This window comes from Lepidochelys kempii, chromosome 9 (genome assembly GCF_965140265.1).
Source record: "Lepidochelys kempii isolate rLepKem1 chromosome 9, rLepKem1.hap2, whole genome shotgun sequence".
NCBI classification, from domain to species: Eukaryota; Metazoa; Chordata; order Testudines; family Cheloniidae; genus Lepidochelys; species Lepidochelys kempii.
The window spans coordinates 55,084,358-55,101,309 of record NC_133264.1 but is presented as its reverse complement, the minus strand read 5'-3'; the positions used below and the strand labels follow the sequence as shown (position 1 = coordinate 55,101,309).

The 16,952-nt window shown below is 43.1% G+C and overlaps 1 protein-coding gene across 14 annotated transcripts in view; it reads left to right on the top strand.

The window, feature by feature from the left end:
• Positions 1–16,952, top strand: part of FARP2 (FERM, ARH/RhoGEF and pleckstrin domain protein 2) — a 272,153-nt gene that overhangs the window by 240,338 nt on the left and 14,863 nt on the right. For 13 of the 14 annotated variants that reach the window (XR_012160855.1, XR_012160856.1, XM_073360436.1 and 10 more), the window contains 6 exons: positions 2,710–2,843; positions 4,002–4,083; positions 8,859–9,096; positions 13,920–14,050; positions 14,870–14,938; positions 15,367–15,456. Coding sequence is in view for 12 of the 14 variants with exons in the window: in XM_073360436.1 (XP_073216537.1) it covers positions 2,710–2,843; positions 4,002–4,083; positions 8,859–9,096; positions 13,920–14,050; positions 14,870–14,938; positions 15,367–15,456 (744 nt within the window). In the remaining 2 variants the exon portion in view is untranslated. Of the gene's footprint in view, positions 1–2,709; positions 2,844–4,001; positions 4,084–8,858; positions 9,097–13,919; positions 14,051–14,869; positions 14,939–15,366; positions 15,457–16,952 lie in introns of those variants that run through there. The other variant, XM_073360446.1, reaches the window with a different exon arrangement.

Below are 16,952 nucleotides of genomic sequence, written 5' to 3'. Positions count from 1 at the left end.
CTAATATCATGTGTGGTACACAAGATATGCCTAGACAAGGCCAAGGTCATCTTCAGAGTCCTGGTGTAGTCCAGGCAAGCATGGTAGGGATATGGCGCACATGGCGATATGTGCCCCTCAAGCTCTCCCTTGCCAAATGGACCCACTGACTCAGAACAACGGTTGCACTCTTCACCCAAATCTGGAGAAACTCCATCTACAAATGTGGTTCCTGCATGGTTCCATTATGGCGAACTAGCCTGCTCGGAACAAGTCAAACATGTATTACTAAACAGCAGGAAAGCGACCACGTGTAATACTTACCTTCAAAATGGAAGAGATTCTCCTCCTGGTGTCAAGAAAAACACATACCGGCCTCCACAACACTGCTACCATTAGTGCTGGAGTACCTGCTGGAGCTGAAATGCTCGGGTTTAGCAACAAGCTCAATGGAAGTCCACCTTGCGGCCATTAGAGCATTCCATCATAAGATTGATGGGACCTCAGTCTTCGCTCACCCCATCGTAAACGCTTCCTCAGGGGTCTCCAGAACATTTACCCAGAGGTTTGCCAACCTACTCCGGCCTGGGACCTCAGTCTGGTATTGAAAGGACTCACCAGAACACCATTTGAGCCACCTGTTCCCTCCTACACTTGGTCACTATTGCTTCTGCCAGAAGGATGAGTGAGATAGGGGTTCTCATGGCCGATCCTCCTTACACAATATTCTTCAAAGACAAGGTCATGCTACGTCCGCACCCAAATTTTCTACCAAAGGTAACATCATCCTTTCATATGAACCAACCAATCCATCTTCCTACGTTCTATCCCAAGCCTCATGAGACTCCAGCAGAGACTGTCTTGCATACATTGGACATCAGGGGGCCATTAGCGTTTTACCTGGAAAGGACCAAACCTTTCCAGAAATCTCCTAGACTTTTTTCATTTCTACTACCAAGTGTTTGAAAGGCTGTGCAATATCCACTCACTAGTCTAAATGAATCTCTACATGCATTCAACATTTGCTGTCATATTCGGAATGCGGACTCTTCTACCCACATCAGAGTGCATTCCACAGGATCAGTTTCAACCTCTATAGCGTTCCTAAACAATGTTCCAATACTAGAGATTTGTAGGGTGGCCACTTGGACCTCTGTCCACACATTCACTGAGCCCTATGCAATCACACAAGATTCCAGGGCTGATGCCATAGCTGGCCTAAGCATACTTACCTCTACGACTCAAATGAACCTGAAGTTCCTCCTGCCTTCCGAGGGGCACTGCTTTACAGTCACCTGAATTGGAGCACCCACAGCACTCAAAGAAGAAGAGAGGGTTACTCACCTTGTGCAGTAACTGAGGTTCTTCAAAATGTGTGTCCCCGTGGGTGCTCCATTACCCACCCTCCTCACCTCTACTTTGGAGTTCGTCGCTAGGACTCTGTAATAGAGAAGGAAATGGAGGGCTTGGGTTGTGAGCATGCTAGACGCAGCACCAACGGCACCACATGATGCCTACTGCGCACGCACAAACTGTGAGGACACTGCTACCATAAGTCTCCGGTTGATGGTGCCAAGACACATCGATATCTGAAGTGGAGCACCCACAGGGACACACATCTCGAAGAAACTCAGTTACTGCACAAGGTAACTGTTTGGGAGTCACTTACAGTGGAGCATCCATAGGGACACTACCCGAAGACAAAGAAGAAGTTACTCACTTTGTGCAGTAACGATGGTTCTTTGAGATGTTTGTCTCCATGGGTGCTCCACATCCTACCCTCCTACCCTCTACTTTGGAGTTTCGCTAATAAACACTGTGGTAGCGAAGGTACTGAGAGGGAAATGCCTGCGCATGTTAGCTGGCCTCATGGTGGGTGAGGCAATGCACATGTGTGGATGGGACGGACTGCTATTGAAATTCTCTGATCGGCAGTGTGGGAATGCATGCACACCTACAGTGAAGCACCCATAGGGGGGACATATCTCAAAGAACCATCATTACTGCACAATGTGAGTAACTTCCTCTTCTTTCACCTGAGAAATTCTAAACTGTACATAAGATAACTGAAATACCTGGCTCCTCAAAGACATAAGGTATGTTCCCTTCCTCCCTGTGAAAACACTGAGAACTAAAGATATTAAGAAAAAATATATAATACAAAGCAAAATGTCTCCAACTGCTGAATAACTCAGTTTACTGTTACAAGCTTTACAAAAGAACCATTACATTAGTGCTGAAATAAAAGCAGTTATATAACACTGGTTGTGGGAAAGTTACCTAGGGAGGTGGTAGAATCTCCTTCCTTAGAAGTTTTTAAGGTCAGGCTTGACAAAGCCCTGGCTGGGATGATTTAATTGGGGATTGGTCCTGCTTTGAGCAGGGGGTTGGACTAGATGACCTCTTGAGGTCCCTTCCAACCCTGATATTCTATGATTCTATGAAAGTTCCAGAATCACATAATTTACTATGGTTGTAGAATGGTCTATCTGCATCTTGCCACTGGAACATGGAATATGCCTATGGCTGGGGCCAAATGACTTGCTTCAAGTTTTTGAAGCTTGACGAGGAGAGAAATTGCATCTTTCTTTATATTCTTTAGATGATCTCTTCCCTCGATGTTTCCCCTTCCCTCCTGCTCTGTCTCTCCTCGTATCTTCAGGAGCTAAAATTCAGATTGTCTGTTAATAACATTTGACAAATGATCGTTATTTATATTTTCTCCTGCAGTGGTTCCGCAGTGCAGTCATCAAGGAGAACGCCATGCCTGAAGGTCTGATGACACTGCTCTTCTCTAACATAGATCCAATCTATGAGTTTCACCGAAGTTTCCTGAAAGAAATGGAGCAAAGGCTAGCACTCTGGTAAGAATTAATAGAGCCGTATGCTCAGCAAAGGCTGTAGATGATCCTTCAAATCTGTACAATTTGGCACTTCTGAAACTGTGTAAAAGGAATAAATGAAGAGGTGTTTTTAAAAATATAAATTATGGCAGGGAAAAAACTACAGCTGGAATACTCTTAAAAGGCCACAGTTTCATGCATTGTCCCCACAATCCCTCAGATTTGTACATGTAAATTATATAATGGCATGCCTGACCACACTTTTTGTGTATAGTTATGTACTCAGCACGCACAGATTTGAGTTTTTTGTAGCAGAACCTATTGCTCCCTGTTTCAAAATTTTGACCCCATTTTCCTGGCCCTAGCAAAGAGAAGAAACACAAGGTCAAAAGGATAATAGTACATGTTTTTTGGGGTATTTTACTTTGTCTGGTTAAAGTAACTGGAAAACAAATGTTTCTATGAATAAAAAATGCATAAGCAAAGCTATTATTTCTCACAGAACAGCTTTTCTGATTTTAGAGAAGGGATTCCAGGACCAATGACCTTTGTGTTATTTTCTGTAGCCCGAGACATAGCATACTGGAATCCAACTAGCCATCATAGGTCCAATGTGCTACGTTCTGTTCATGGAATTTAATTGATTTAGTGATTTTTCTACCTCTTTATAGTAGCAAACCAAATTTTCCCTTTGTAGACCATGGATTTCATGACTTGGTGGTTGTGCCTCAGCTTGTGAAGATTATGCCATAGAGGGCATAAGCCAAATAATTGTATTCGGTTTCAGCAGCCTAGTTCTGAAAGAGCAGAAGTGAACAAATACAGTGTACAAAAACTAACAAAAATAACTCAAACTCAGATGTACCCTGTCAAGACTATTTTTACAAATCTCTGAACAGTTATACTAACCTCATCATGGAGTTAATTTCTGATCCTTTCCTCATGTGATTGTGGGGTAGGTGTGGTTGTGGTTGGTTGTCCTTTTTTGTGGCCGCCATATTTGCTGTTCCCCATTATTTCAACTGAAGTAGGAAGCATGGGGAGATGGATGGCAAGGCAGAATACTAGTCTTGTCTCCTTTTGTTATCCAAAAGTCATCTTTAGTACACTCAAAAAATTGTGTATCCAGGGCCCTCATCTTAGTACAGTTTCTCATTCCATTGTTTGTGTTTATTTCAGGGAAGGACGATCCAACGCTTATGTGAAAGGAGATTGTCAACGGATTGGAGATGTCATGCTGAGGAACATGTGCATGCTGAAGGTAGAAGAATTGACTCTTGACATTCTGAGATTTTAAGTTCAGCATCACTTATTGACAGGGTAGTAGTTCCAGTTGTAGCATTTTCACCCAACTCAGTGATGTGTAAATTAATTGATTATGGTTTGTAAATTACTTTAAAACCAAATTTAACAGGAGACTATTTGCAGCAACTAACACTGCCATTGTATTTTATTCCACCTACATCTAAGACCAGATAAGAGCTGGCTGCTTAGAAGACTAAGCATTTGTCTGCATGAGGAGATTAAATAGCATAGATATAAAGGAACAATTATTCCACTATAGTGATGCCAGTATAACTCTGCTCTTTTTTTTTTTAAACTCTGGAGTAATTATTCTGGAATGAAATAATTTTTATTTGGGAATAGTGTTCACACACAGTTATACCAGCATAGTTGTAGCAAAATAATTATTCCACTATAGCTATACTGGTCAATTTCCCCATGTAGACAAGTCCTAAGAAAGAAAATTCCCAGGACACCTCTGCCTGTTCTGGTCATTCCATAGATGCAATTGCTGTTTTCATATTGGGGTATTTTGATGTCCCTCAGTCATGTTCTTTTCATTTTTCTTATCCACAATATACTGTGGAAAAGTAACAGTATACTGGGTTCTTCAGTCATTGGAGTTATCCATATCTGCCTTTTTGATCTATCTTTAGTTTGTTTTTATAACATGAACTGTAAGAGATGGTTAAAAATACCATGGTTTTGATGCAACCAGTCTCTACCATAGTAACTAATTTCTACAGAATTTTTTATCCTCTGTCTCAGTGGACATCTGGTTTTGTTTGATTTTTGTGGTGTGTGTGTGTGTGTGGGGGGGGGGGGGGTGTCAGTCCCGCTGTCTTTAAACTACCTTAACTTTGGGTTCCATTCCAGGTTCTGGAGAGGAGTCTTTACTATAATGGGCACAAATCCTTTTGCCAGTCTCTTCCATACTCCTGAATCCTCGACCCTGTCTCCACCCCTCTGAGTTCTAGTCTCTCTCGGGCTTGCAGTCAGTCCCAAAGCTTACTCTGCTTAAACTGGTTTTTCATTTGCTTGCAACCTTTACACATGTCCACATTGCCAGTACTAGCTCCTTTCTCTTTGATTGTTAAATATTATGTAAACTCTTCGTAGATTGTAAATTGTAACTACTACTAAGCAGCAATAGCAACTGTATTGTAACTTTTTAATTTTTTCTTTCCAGATTCATGTTACTGTTTTGTATGGCATATACTCAAAAATTAGGAAACACCAGAATTAAGGCTGCCTCTGCAACCCTAATTCAGCCCCCTTGTGTTATATGCATTATGATAGTCATTAATTATCTGATCACATACTGTTTTTTCCACAGGATGCCTGCCTCATTCAGGGCACAGGATGGCTCTCTTAATGAACAATTATTCAGTATTTCCTTTTATCCTTGTTGTTTAATATATGGTCCCAGGCCATCCTGTGAGATGGAGGGTCATCTGCATTTTAGAAATTGGGAACTGAGTCACAGAGAAATAAATATGAAAAATATCTCTTAATCTTGGAATGTCCCATTTGAAATACCTTGGACCTAATTTTTCAGCATAATTGGCATCATATATCACTTTATATAGAATCATAGAAAATTAAGGTTGGAAGAGACCTCAGGAGGCCATCTAGTCCAACCCCTTGCTCAAAGGAGGACCAACCCCAACTAAATCATCCCAGCCAGGGCTTTGTCAGGCCGGGCCTTAAAAACCTCTAAGGATGGAGATTCCACCACCTCCCTAAGTAACCAATTCCAGTGCTTCAGCACCCTCCTAGTGAAATAGTGTTTCCTAATATCCAACCTAGACCTCCCCCACTGCAACTTGAGACCATTGCTTCCTGTTCTGTCATCTGCCACCACTAAGAACAGCCTAGCTCCATTCTCTTTGGAACCCCACTTCAGGTAGTTGAAGGCTCTTCCCCCTTTTAGTTAGGTGCATCCCATCTCTTCCTAGCTATCCTCCTTCCTGGAACAACATCCCATGGTTGAAGAATCCAAAGCCCTCTCTCTGACACCACCTGTGTAACCACGCATTTACCTCCACAATTCCATAGTCCCTACCTGGGCCTTTTCCTTCAACAGGGAGGATGGACAAGAACACAACTTGCGCCTCAGACTCCTTTATCCTTCTTCCCAGAGCCACATAGTCTGCAGTGACCCGCTCAAGGTCATTCTTGGCAGTATCATTGGTGCCTATGTGGAGAAGTAGGAAGGGGTAGTGGTCTGAGGGCTTGAACAGTCTCGGCAGACACTCAGTCACATCCTGAATTCTAGCTCCAGACAAGCAGCACACTACTCAAGTCTCCTGGTCTGGACAGGAGGCAGATGGATGACTCCATCCCTCTTAGGAGGGACTTCGTGACCACCACCACCACCCTTCTCCTCCTCTTGGGAGTGGTGGTCATGGAACCCCCATCTCTAGGACAATGCATCCCATGCCTTCTGGTCAATGGGGTCTCCTTCTGATCTCTTCCCTCAGATGACTCTTCCAAACCATTCTCCGCCATAGTACCTGAGCAGAGAGCCTCCATCTGCGTTGGGGGTACATGGGTTCTCCTCTTTCTTCTTTTGGAGGTCACATGCCACCAATTTTCTTCCACGTTCTGCACTGCCCTCTCTGATTCTTCAGCATGCTGTGCCTGCAGTACCAAATGCTGACTTCTGTCAAGAAAATCTTCATTTTCTCTGATGCAACGCAGGGTTGATACTTGGGTCTTTAGTTCTTTAACCTTCTCTTCCAATATGGAGACCAACTTGCACTTCGTACAGACGAAGTTGATTCTACCCTCTGCGAGAAAGACAAACTATATGCTATATGTTCAAAGCACTGCTCCCATTGACTTCAGTTGCAGCTGAGTGGTTAGCATTTCTGTAACCCACATCCCAGGGTCTCAAGTCAGACACCCAGAAAATGAAGAACATGCCATCAGTGATCACCTATCAAAAGTTTGGTTTAAGTGACTTGCCCAGCATCACATTGGAACTCTGTGTCAGAGGCAGGGATAGAATCTCCAAGGCAGCATTCAAATGCCCTAGCCATGAGACCCTCCTTTTTCCCCCTACAATCCCACGCCTCATTGCTACATACCATACAAATTCTGCAACAAATGAAGCAAGGATCCTACAGACAACAGCCTCCTTGGCCATACAGTGCTAATGCATCCCCAGATCAGGCCCAGCCTGTGCACCAAATGAGGCAGGTGTCCTGTGGAAAAAACAGTATGTGAACAGATAATTAAAGACTTTATCATAATGAATATACACAAGGGAGGCAAATTGTATAGGCTGAGATTCAGGAATCTTGGGTTCTATTTCAAGTTCGGGAGGGGAGTGTTCTCTGTCCTTTCTGGTCCCCTTCTGCCCCAACCTCTCCAACCTGTCCTTGGTCTGATCTCTTCCACACCCCTGGTTCCTTATCCCAATTTCCTCACCTTAGGCTTCTCATCACGGACCTAGTTGTCTTGCCCACCACGTCTCTCCCTTTTGGGCTCACTGTCAGAGTCCCAATCTCACCCCCACCCCAACTCCCAGTCCCAGTTTCCTTGCCCAGGCAGTGCCAGTTCTCCCCTCCCAACTCCTCATCTGATCTCTTTCCACTCTTCCCCACTCAACCTCTGCCCTCCAGTCATGTCCATGTCTCCCCATCACCACCATCGGTTGGTTCCCAGTCCCAGTATCCCTCCTTCGGCTCCTTGTCCAATCTTAGTCTCCCCCATCATCTTCCTGTCTCCTTATCCCAGTTCTTCCCCAGCTTCTTGTTTGATCTGTCTCCTTGGCCCCCCAATACCCATTTCCCTCACCCCACCTCCATCTGGTTTCAAGTCATAGAATCATAGAATATCAGGGTTGGAAGGGACCTCAGGAGGTCATCTAGTCCAATCCCCTGCTCAAAGCAGGACCGATCCCCAATTAAATCATCCCAGCCAGGGCTTTGTCAAGTCCCAGTCCCTTTATACAGCCAGTCTTAGTTTCACCTTCGCTTCCCAGCTCCTTGTCCAATCTCAGAGTTCCTCCCCCATATTGGCTTCAGGTTTCCTCCCTGGTTCTCCTACCCACTCCTGGTCTCTCCCACAATGTCTCCCAGCCTCCCCTTCATCCTGTTCCCCAGCTCCCGCTCTCAATCTCCTTGCCCAACCACTACCAGTCTCACCTGTCTTCTTGTACCAATATACTCCTTTCCCTCCCTCCAGTCCGGCTCTTGTCCCCTTTGCATTCGAGTCAGGTGCCTTTCTCCTCCACTCTGTCTGGGAATCAGAAATAGCTAAACTGTTTTGATTGAAATTTTCCAGAAAAAAAAATTCAGCCTGAGGCAGACTTCCAGCAGGAAAAATTTCAGCCCAAACAGTTAAAGTTTGGGAAAGTTAAAAGCAACTGAAAACAGGGTCTTGTAGTGGGAAGTGTCAGGCAACCTTAATAATAGGCAGTGCTACCAACACCACCTATAAAATGTAAGTAATGACGCTGTCCAGAGAACAAAAGCCAGCTAGCCATATATGAATATATTTATTAGAGATTTTTAATAGAGCAATTACGATATATGGTACAGTATTGCGAATGTTTATTTTTACCAACAGTCAGGGCATATGCAGTTTTTGTTTATATTGTTCATGTTTCAGTATTGTAAATAAAACTGAAGATGAGGGACAAGGGGATGCTAGTGTTTCTTGGTGTCCATTGGTCAAATCTAGACCATGTTAAGGGTTTTTCCCAAGTTTCTAGTCATTCCTGTGTCTCTTGTGATCCAACAGGAGTTTACCAGCTACTTGCAGAAACATGATGAGGTCCTGACAGAACTGGAGAAAGCAACTAAGCGCTTAAAGAAACTGGAAATGGTTTATAAGGAGTTTGAATTGCAGAAGGTTTGCTATCTGCCACTCAACACTTTCCTGCTCAAGCCCATCCAGAGGCTGATACACTACAAGCTGATCCTGGGGAGACTTTGCAAGCATTACACAGTAGAACACCAGGACTATGCCGACTGCAGGAGTGAGTGAGCAGTGAGCTAGTCTGAATTCTGTTCTCTCCTTTATATCCTTTGTATTTCAGCATCTCTTAGTGAATCCAGAAGTATTGCAGCTCAGAACTAAATGCGAAACTCCTTTCCTTGACCTAGCTTACCTCAAAAATTTCATTATACACAGAACTCACCATCTCTTTCTCTCTGTCATGTGGATGCACAAGCAAGCTTGACACCTAGAAGCTATCCTGTTTCTCCTGCAGGCTGAGATGGAAGAGAGTGTTTCTATTTTTATGGATGTGACAGTTGCTCACATAGCTATGGAGATGGGAGCTGTATAGGTATCTAGCTCTCTTGACTGAGATTTGCAAAGCAGTCTATGAGATTTAGATACATCTTCTATTAAATTTAATCCCTTAGATGGCCTTGAAAATCTCAGACTAAATATGTATTTTTCTTATGAAGATATGTCTTGTAATTGTTCCGTCTGGGTTCTGCCCTTTAGCTTAGGAGACATTCTTCAGAACTGTCAATAACAGGCAATCTGGTCCATCCTCCCTCTTCGATATTTCTGCTTCCACTGAAGAACTCTAGATTACCTGTCCAGTGTTTGAGTGTGACCAGCACCACTCAGACAAGTGCCTAGCAGTGAGTTTCCCTTGCAGAGGCTACCATGTTCTCAGATGTGCTAGCTCCTTTTGCACTTTTATTTGGCTTCCCTTCTGTGTTACAGACAGACAGAATCATAGAAGATTAGGGTTGGAAGAGACCTCAGGAGGTCATCTAGTCCAACCTCCTGCTCAAAGCAGGACCGACACCAACTAAATCATCCCAGACAGGGTTTTGTCAATCCGGGCCTTAAAAACCTCCAAGGATGGAGATTCCACGACCTCCCTAGGTAACCCATTCCAGAGCTTCACCACCCTCCTAGTGAAATACTGTTTCCTAATATCCAATCTAGACCTCCTCCACTGCAACTTGAGACCATTGCTTCTTGTTCTGTCATCTGCCACCACTGAGAACAGCCACGCTCCATCCTCTTTGAAACCCCACTTCAGGTAGTTGAAGGCTGCTATCAAATCCCCCCTCACTCTTCTCTTCTGCAGACTAAACAAGCCCAGTTCCCTCAGCCTCTTCTCATAAGTCATGTACCCCAGCCCCCTGATCATTTTCATTGCTCTCCGCTGGACTCTCTCCAAATTGTCCACATCCTTTCTGTACTGGGGGGCCCAAAACTGGATGCAATACTCCAGTTGTGGCCTCACCAGTGCCGAATAGAGGGAAATAATCATTTCCCTCAGTCTGCTGGCAATGCTCCTATTGATGCAGCCCAATATGCCGTTAGCCTTCTTTGCAACAAGAGCACACTGCTGACTCGTATCCAGCTTCTCATCCACTATAATCCCCACGTCCTTTTCTGCAGAACTGCTTCTTAGCCAGTTGGTCCCCAGCCTGTAGCCGTGCAAGGGATTCTTCCGTCCTAAGTGCAGGACTCTGCACCTGTCTTCGGTGAACCTCATCAGATTTCTTTTGGCCCAATCCTCCAATTTGTCTAGGTCACTCTGGACACTTATGGGGAGGGATAGCTCAGTGGTTTGAGCATTGGCCTGCTAAATCTAGGGTTGTGAGTTCAATCCTTGAGGGGGCCATTTAGGGATCTGGGGCCAAAAAAAAAAAAAAAGCTATATTTGCTATGCTTTTCTGAAGTTCAGGGTCCCTATTTTGCTAATCTCCTTTCTTTCTTTTGTGTGGATCCTGAATTCAACCAACTCATGGTCATTGCTGCCCAGGTAGCCGCCCACTTCTATTTCCAATTCTTCCCTGTTCGTAAGCAGCAGGTCAAGAGGAGAAAGGCTCCTGGTTGGTTCCTCCAGTAGTTGCACCATCTCCCTGTATACTACTGACAGGTGCCATTTGAGCACCTAAAGAGCAGGGAATCTCTTTGTTCAGCTACTGCTGGTGGAGGTGAGAGTGTCTTTTCTCTGAATGGTGCCCTGTTGGCATAGCACTCAAGCAACCCTTTTTCAGAGTGGCTCATTCTTATTTCTGGTGTGATTAGAAGCAACCTTCTCCCAGGCCACTGAGCTCATGTTTCCAGGCAGTTCCCTGCTTTTGGCCACTCTCTCTGAGAAGCTCACCTTCCCACTACAGGGTACATTGCAACACCATGTCTGAAGTACCTTTGTTTCAGCCCAGCACAGGTGAGCTGCCCATCAGAAGCAGCTGATTGCAGCACGGCAGATCAGCAAAAGGGACCACAAGCAGAAAAGAAGCTGGTATAAAGGGCATCCAGCTCACTCCTCCCTGGCCTACTGTTCATCTACCAACCCAAGACAATGATATCAGTGAGAGCAGATAGCTACATCCCCATCAGCAGCATGTTCAGGATGCAGTTGAGCAGCTGCCAGAATTGTAATAGGATTCACCACTTTTTCTGCATGTGAAGAATTGTCTTCAGTCCAACCCCCAAGTTCCTGAAGGAAAGGAAACGATCAATCATCTTGTGAAAGCTTGTAGACTTTGATTCTGGTAGACATGGTCATCTGATACCCAGTTCTAATACCTCTCTGATATAACTTTCTGTCTCAAAAATCAGTGTTTCACCACAGTACAAAGTTTGACAGCTAAATTATGAAAGGCTCGTTCTCAAAGCCAAGGGATATTTGAATCAGACTGGTGTTCTTTTTAATGATGGCAAGGCAGAAATTCATCTCCATGAAGTATGCAAGGGTGTGAATAAGATACAGACATGGTGTGTGGAACCTGGGACATGAGGATTACAGCATCCCACAAATTCTCCCATTCAAACTCATTGGCCTGGAGTTGGGAGTGTTCACTAGTTTCCTGAAAGTGCAGTATCTGCACTGGATGATGTGACACTCAAATAACGGAAAACTGGTGCTGCAACCATATATAATGGGATTTCTGAGGCCATCCAAATTACTGAAGTCTCCCAACCTAGTTTTTTCTTTATTGAATGAAAAGTCATTTTAACTATTCCAAGAAGTATCTTGCCACTTTGCCTATAAAAATGGGTTTCCTTATTTCTTTTACTCCTGCCAGGAGGGCATCTGAACTACAAACACTGCCTATCTTCCACTGGGACAGGAGGTGCTGTGTTTTTCCATCTGGCTTCATGGCTAAAGGTCCACAGAGTTTTACTGTTTTTTTCATCTTTTTGCCATCACACAAAAAAAACAAAAAATGACACATGCTTAATGTCTGGAGAGCTGTCTACACTGAACTAAGAAACTTGGCTAGTCACCAGCACTATTCCTCAAATGCTATTCAAAATGCAGGGAAAAGACCTCAAATTCCCATTGATAAATGGAGCCTGGTGTGCATCACAGAATCATGTATGACAAAGAGCATTATATGACCGTTAGACATAATGTACGTTTTAGGAGGTTAGCATAAATAGAAGAAAACTGTGGAATCAATATCTGGTTACCGGACACTGCTAATCAGACCTTATGGTCTCCATTGAAGACATTTTTGGGAGAAAGAGCCTGCATGCTGTGATTGAAAATTAAGATAACACACCTGAATTAAATTTCCCTTAATTATAAATATATTGTTAGGTAATATGTGTTTCACACACTGACCCCAGTCACTTTCCAGGCACAAAAGGATTACCAGAAGTGCCTTCCTGAAACACAGAAATTACCAGCTAATTTATTCTCTTGGATAGCATGTCTGGTAATTCTTCCCTCTTTTGAGTAAATATATAGCTTTCAAATGCCCCTTTCACACAAGTAAACTGAAAGTATTGGTTAGTCAATGTTGAGTTTGACAAGTTAGAAGAGGGAAGGGAGAGGGGGAAAAAAGTACTTCTGATATTATTGCATGTGATTGACAGCTCTGGAGACTGAACTCTGTCCTTTCCCAGGACAGACAAAATGATTAGCAAATTTGCTATTGAAGAGAAAATAAATTAAAGTGTGAGAAAGAGCGTGCACGCGTGTGTGTAAAATTTTTTTTTGTTGGACCTACAAAAAGTATGGTTTGCTCATTCTACTTGTTCTACAGTCATTTAACAGTGATAATATTAGTCCACAAAGAAAGATGTTTTGGCTTAAAATGCTGTAAATTCAAGTTGTGAAATTAATACAGTCTAGTAAATTCAATACCATTTAAAATTAATAGAAAATGCTAAATGGAAAAGTACAAAACTGAAAGGAAAATGTTTAAGGTCAAAGCATGTGTTCACTTGTGTTTTAAAATTGCTTTAGTTTGGGGCTTTATCAGTCTCATGCCATACTCTGGTACCATTGTCCCTGTATTAAAGCAACATCATCTTCAAAAGCACCATCCCAGAATAGGAGATTATATTAACAGCTGTTAGTAGCAGAAAGAAAAAGATAGCTTTAATGAATACCGTTCTATTTGAATAGAAAAATCCTTTTCTCCTCTGCCATTGCCCAAAGCTTTTTTCCTTTTCACTTTTGACAGTCTTTAATATTTTTAAGCCAAGTTGGAAAATGAGTCCTTGCTTCCTACTGTGGAGGACAAGATGTAATACTCATTCAGAAACTCTTGCTTGGTTAAATATATAAATGTAGCAAAGAAGTTGCCATACCATATAGTGTAATATTTTCTAACTTTCAAAGTAACGTATTGGTTACATGGTAATTACTTTTGGATTTACAAATTGTAATTACCTGGTAATCTCCAGAAACATGTAATTACCATGAAGTTGCATGATATTCTCCATGTGATTAAAAATAAATGCATACATAAATTTGAGCCCTTTTAACTGAGTGTTACAAAATAACTGATGGTAGATTGATGGCTAGGACCTCTGGCTTTGTCTGCGGAGCCCTGATCTGTGTTGGTGTTGCTTTTCCTGCAGATGCACTGAAGGAGGTTACAGAGATGACAACTCAGCTCCAAAACAGCTTGATCCACCTGGAGAATTTCCAGAAGCTGACAGAGCTACAACATGACTTGATTGGCATTGATAACCTCATAGCACCTGACAGAGTAGGTAACTTTCTTTGCTTAACTTCTAAAGCCTTTATTTGATTACTTAGGAACAACGTTTATATGACCTACTTATTTACCTGCCACAGACTTTAACTATGTGTTTATCTTAAAGCCTGTAAGGGTTCTCACAGGATATGTGCCTGTATATCAGGTCACATTTTCCCCCTGTAATGGTACTGTAAGGAACAAAAACAAAAATAGTTCAACTTAGGTTGATATTCCATTGCAATACTCTGAGTACAACAGGTACTCGGTGAGCTGTTATGATTGGCCCTTGGATAAGAGGCAATACATTACGTCACCAAACAATGACCACACTGCTAGGTCTCTACTGGTTCAGTCTCTGATTTACCTCTGCTTTAGAGTGGCCTGAGAGAATATGGAGAATATAGCATTGATGAGAGGAACATCAACAGAGTAGGGACCACAGTGTTAGCATTAACCCTGAGTATCCGTGACTTTGGGAGGATTTTTTAGATTCTAGGTATATTATTCTTCTGAATGCATCCGATTAAGTGAGCTGTAGCTCACGAAAGCTTATGCTCAAATAAATTTGTTAGTCTCTAAGGTGCCACAAGTACTCCTTTTCTTTTTACATATTAGTAGTGTGGCACATCAGAGAACTAATGGACAGTTTAGTGTTCTATAAGGTTAATGGGGCATTAGTTCAGTAGCCAGTATGCTGAAGTCCAGCCTTTTATCACTTACTCCAAATGGTGTTGGCAACAAAGAGAAAGTTGGAAAAAGGAAGAGACCTCAAAACTCTGTGCACTTGGAGAAAGGCAAAGCTTGATGTAACTTTCTTTTTCCCCACAGGAATTTATCCGGGAGGGTTGCTTGTACAAGCTCACTAAAAAAGGTTTACAGCAGAGGATGTTCTTTCTGGTGAGTGCTTCCTTTGCTGTCTACACATCAAGTGTCCTCAAGGCATAGCCACAAACCAAGCTGTTTTTCAGGGATTGAGTCCCAGTACAGAGGTGATGGAGCTCAACATGCTAACCAAAAGTTCACTGATTCTCTTCTCATGGTATATGGAGGACAACAGTAATCCAGTCCATTTTCTGACTGTTTATTTACACCCATTTATTTAATTTAAGTACATTTAAAAAGCCATGTTAATATCAAGCTCCATTAGAGAAACAAAGCAAATTTTTTAATGGAAATGGACAAAATTAGTAGAGAAAGAAACTTTATTTTCATGCTTTTAAAAGGTATTACAAACAATGGTGAACTTAAATGAAACATCTGTATGAAAAAAGTACCTGGTAATATCTTTTTAGGCATACAGGTTATATTCCTCCTTCCTCTGTCAGTTCTCAGATATGCTGCTGTACACAAGCAAAGGAGTCACGGGTACCAATCAGTTCAAAATTCATGGATACCTCCCTCTGCATGGCATGCTGGTAAGTAATTTCTTTCAAAGGGCACCACAGCATTGGTTAAATAAATAAATAAGCCACTGTGCACTGAGGCCTCTTGGTACATTCACTTCATGCAGTTATGCTGAACTAAAGTCTCATGTGCTGGTCGGGAGTGAGGCGCTTCCAGGCTGTTGAAAACAGCCTCGCTGCCAGGGTTCTCAAAGACCATGGAGATGTATGAGTAGTGATCAATGGGTGATCAATGGCTCGATGTCTAGTTGGCAGCCGGTATCAAGCGGAGTGCCCCAGGGGTCGGTCCTGGGGCCAGTTTTGTTCAACATCTTTATCAGTGATCTGGATGATGGGATTAATGGCACCCTCAGCAAGTTCACAGATGACAGTAAGCTGGGGGAGAGGTAGATACGCTGGAGGTTAGGGATAGGGTCCAGAGTGACCTAGACAAATTGGAGGATTGGGCCAAAAGAAATCTGATGAGGTTCAACAAGGACAAGTGCAGAGTCCTGCATTTAGGAAGGAAGAATCACATGCACTGCTATAGGCTGGGGACCGACTCGCTAAGCAGCAGTTCTGGAGAAAAGGACCTGGGGATTACAGTGGACGAGAAGCTGGAAGAGAGTCAGCAGTGTACCTTCATTGCCAAGAAGGCCAACAGCATATTGGGCTGTATTAGAAGGAGTGTTGCCAGCAGATCGAGGGAAGTAATTATTCCCCTCTATTTGGCACTGGTGAGGCCACACCTGGAGTATTGTGTCCAATTTTGGTCACCCCCCACTACAGAAGGGATGTGGACAAATTGGAGAGAGTCCGGCTGAGGGCAACGAAAATTATTAGGGATCTGAGCACATGACTTATGAGGAGATGCTGCTGGAACTGGGGTTATTTAGTCTGCAGAAGAGAAGAGTGAGAGAGGATTTGATAGCAGCCTTCAACTACCTGGAGGGGGGTTCCAAAGAGGATGGAGCTAGGAGGATGTTCTCAGTGGTGGCAGATGACAGAACAAGAAGCAATGGTCTCAAGTTGCAGTGGAGGAGGTCTAGGTTGGATATTAGGAAACAGTATTTCACTAGGAGGGTGGTGAAGCACTGGAATGGGTTACCTAGGGAGGTGGTGGAACCTCCATCCTTAGAGGTTTTTAAGGTCCGGCTTGACAAAGACTTGGCTGGGGTGATTTAGTTGATGTTGGTCCTGCTTTGAGCAGCGGATTGGACTAGATGACCTCCTGAGGTCTCTTCCAACCCTAATCTTCTATGATTCTATGTGGACTGGACCTTTTTCATGCTTTAGTCTGTGAGTGAAACCAGCGGATGAAGGGTTCATTCTTTTCACCTCACTAGCAAAGCAATCTGAAGAGAAATCTTGTTTAACTCTTAACTTTTGCATGACTGTTTGAGACTGATCTGGGAATGCTGATCTGTGCTGTTGTTTTTCACAACTAGCCATATCAGTTCTTCTACCTCTTCTTCTAATGGAGCTATTCTTTGTCTGTTTGACTTACAGTTAATAGTGCTGGATCCTCC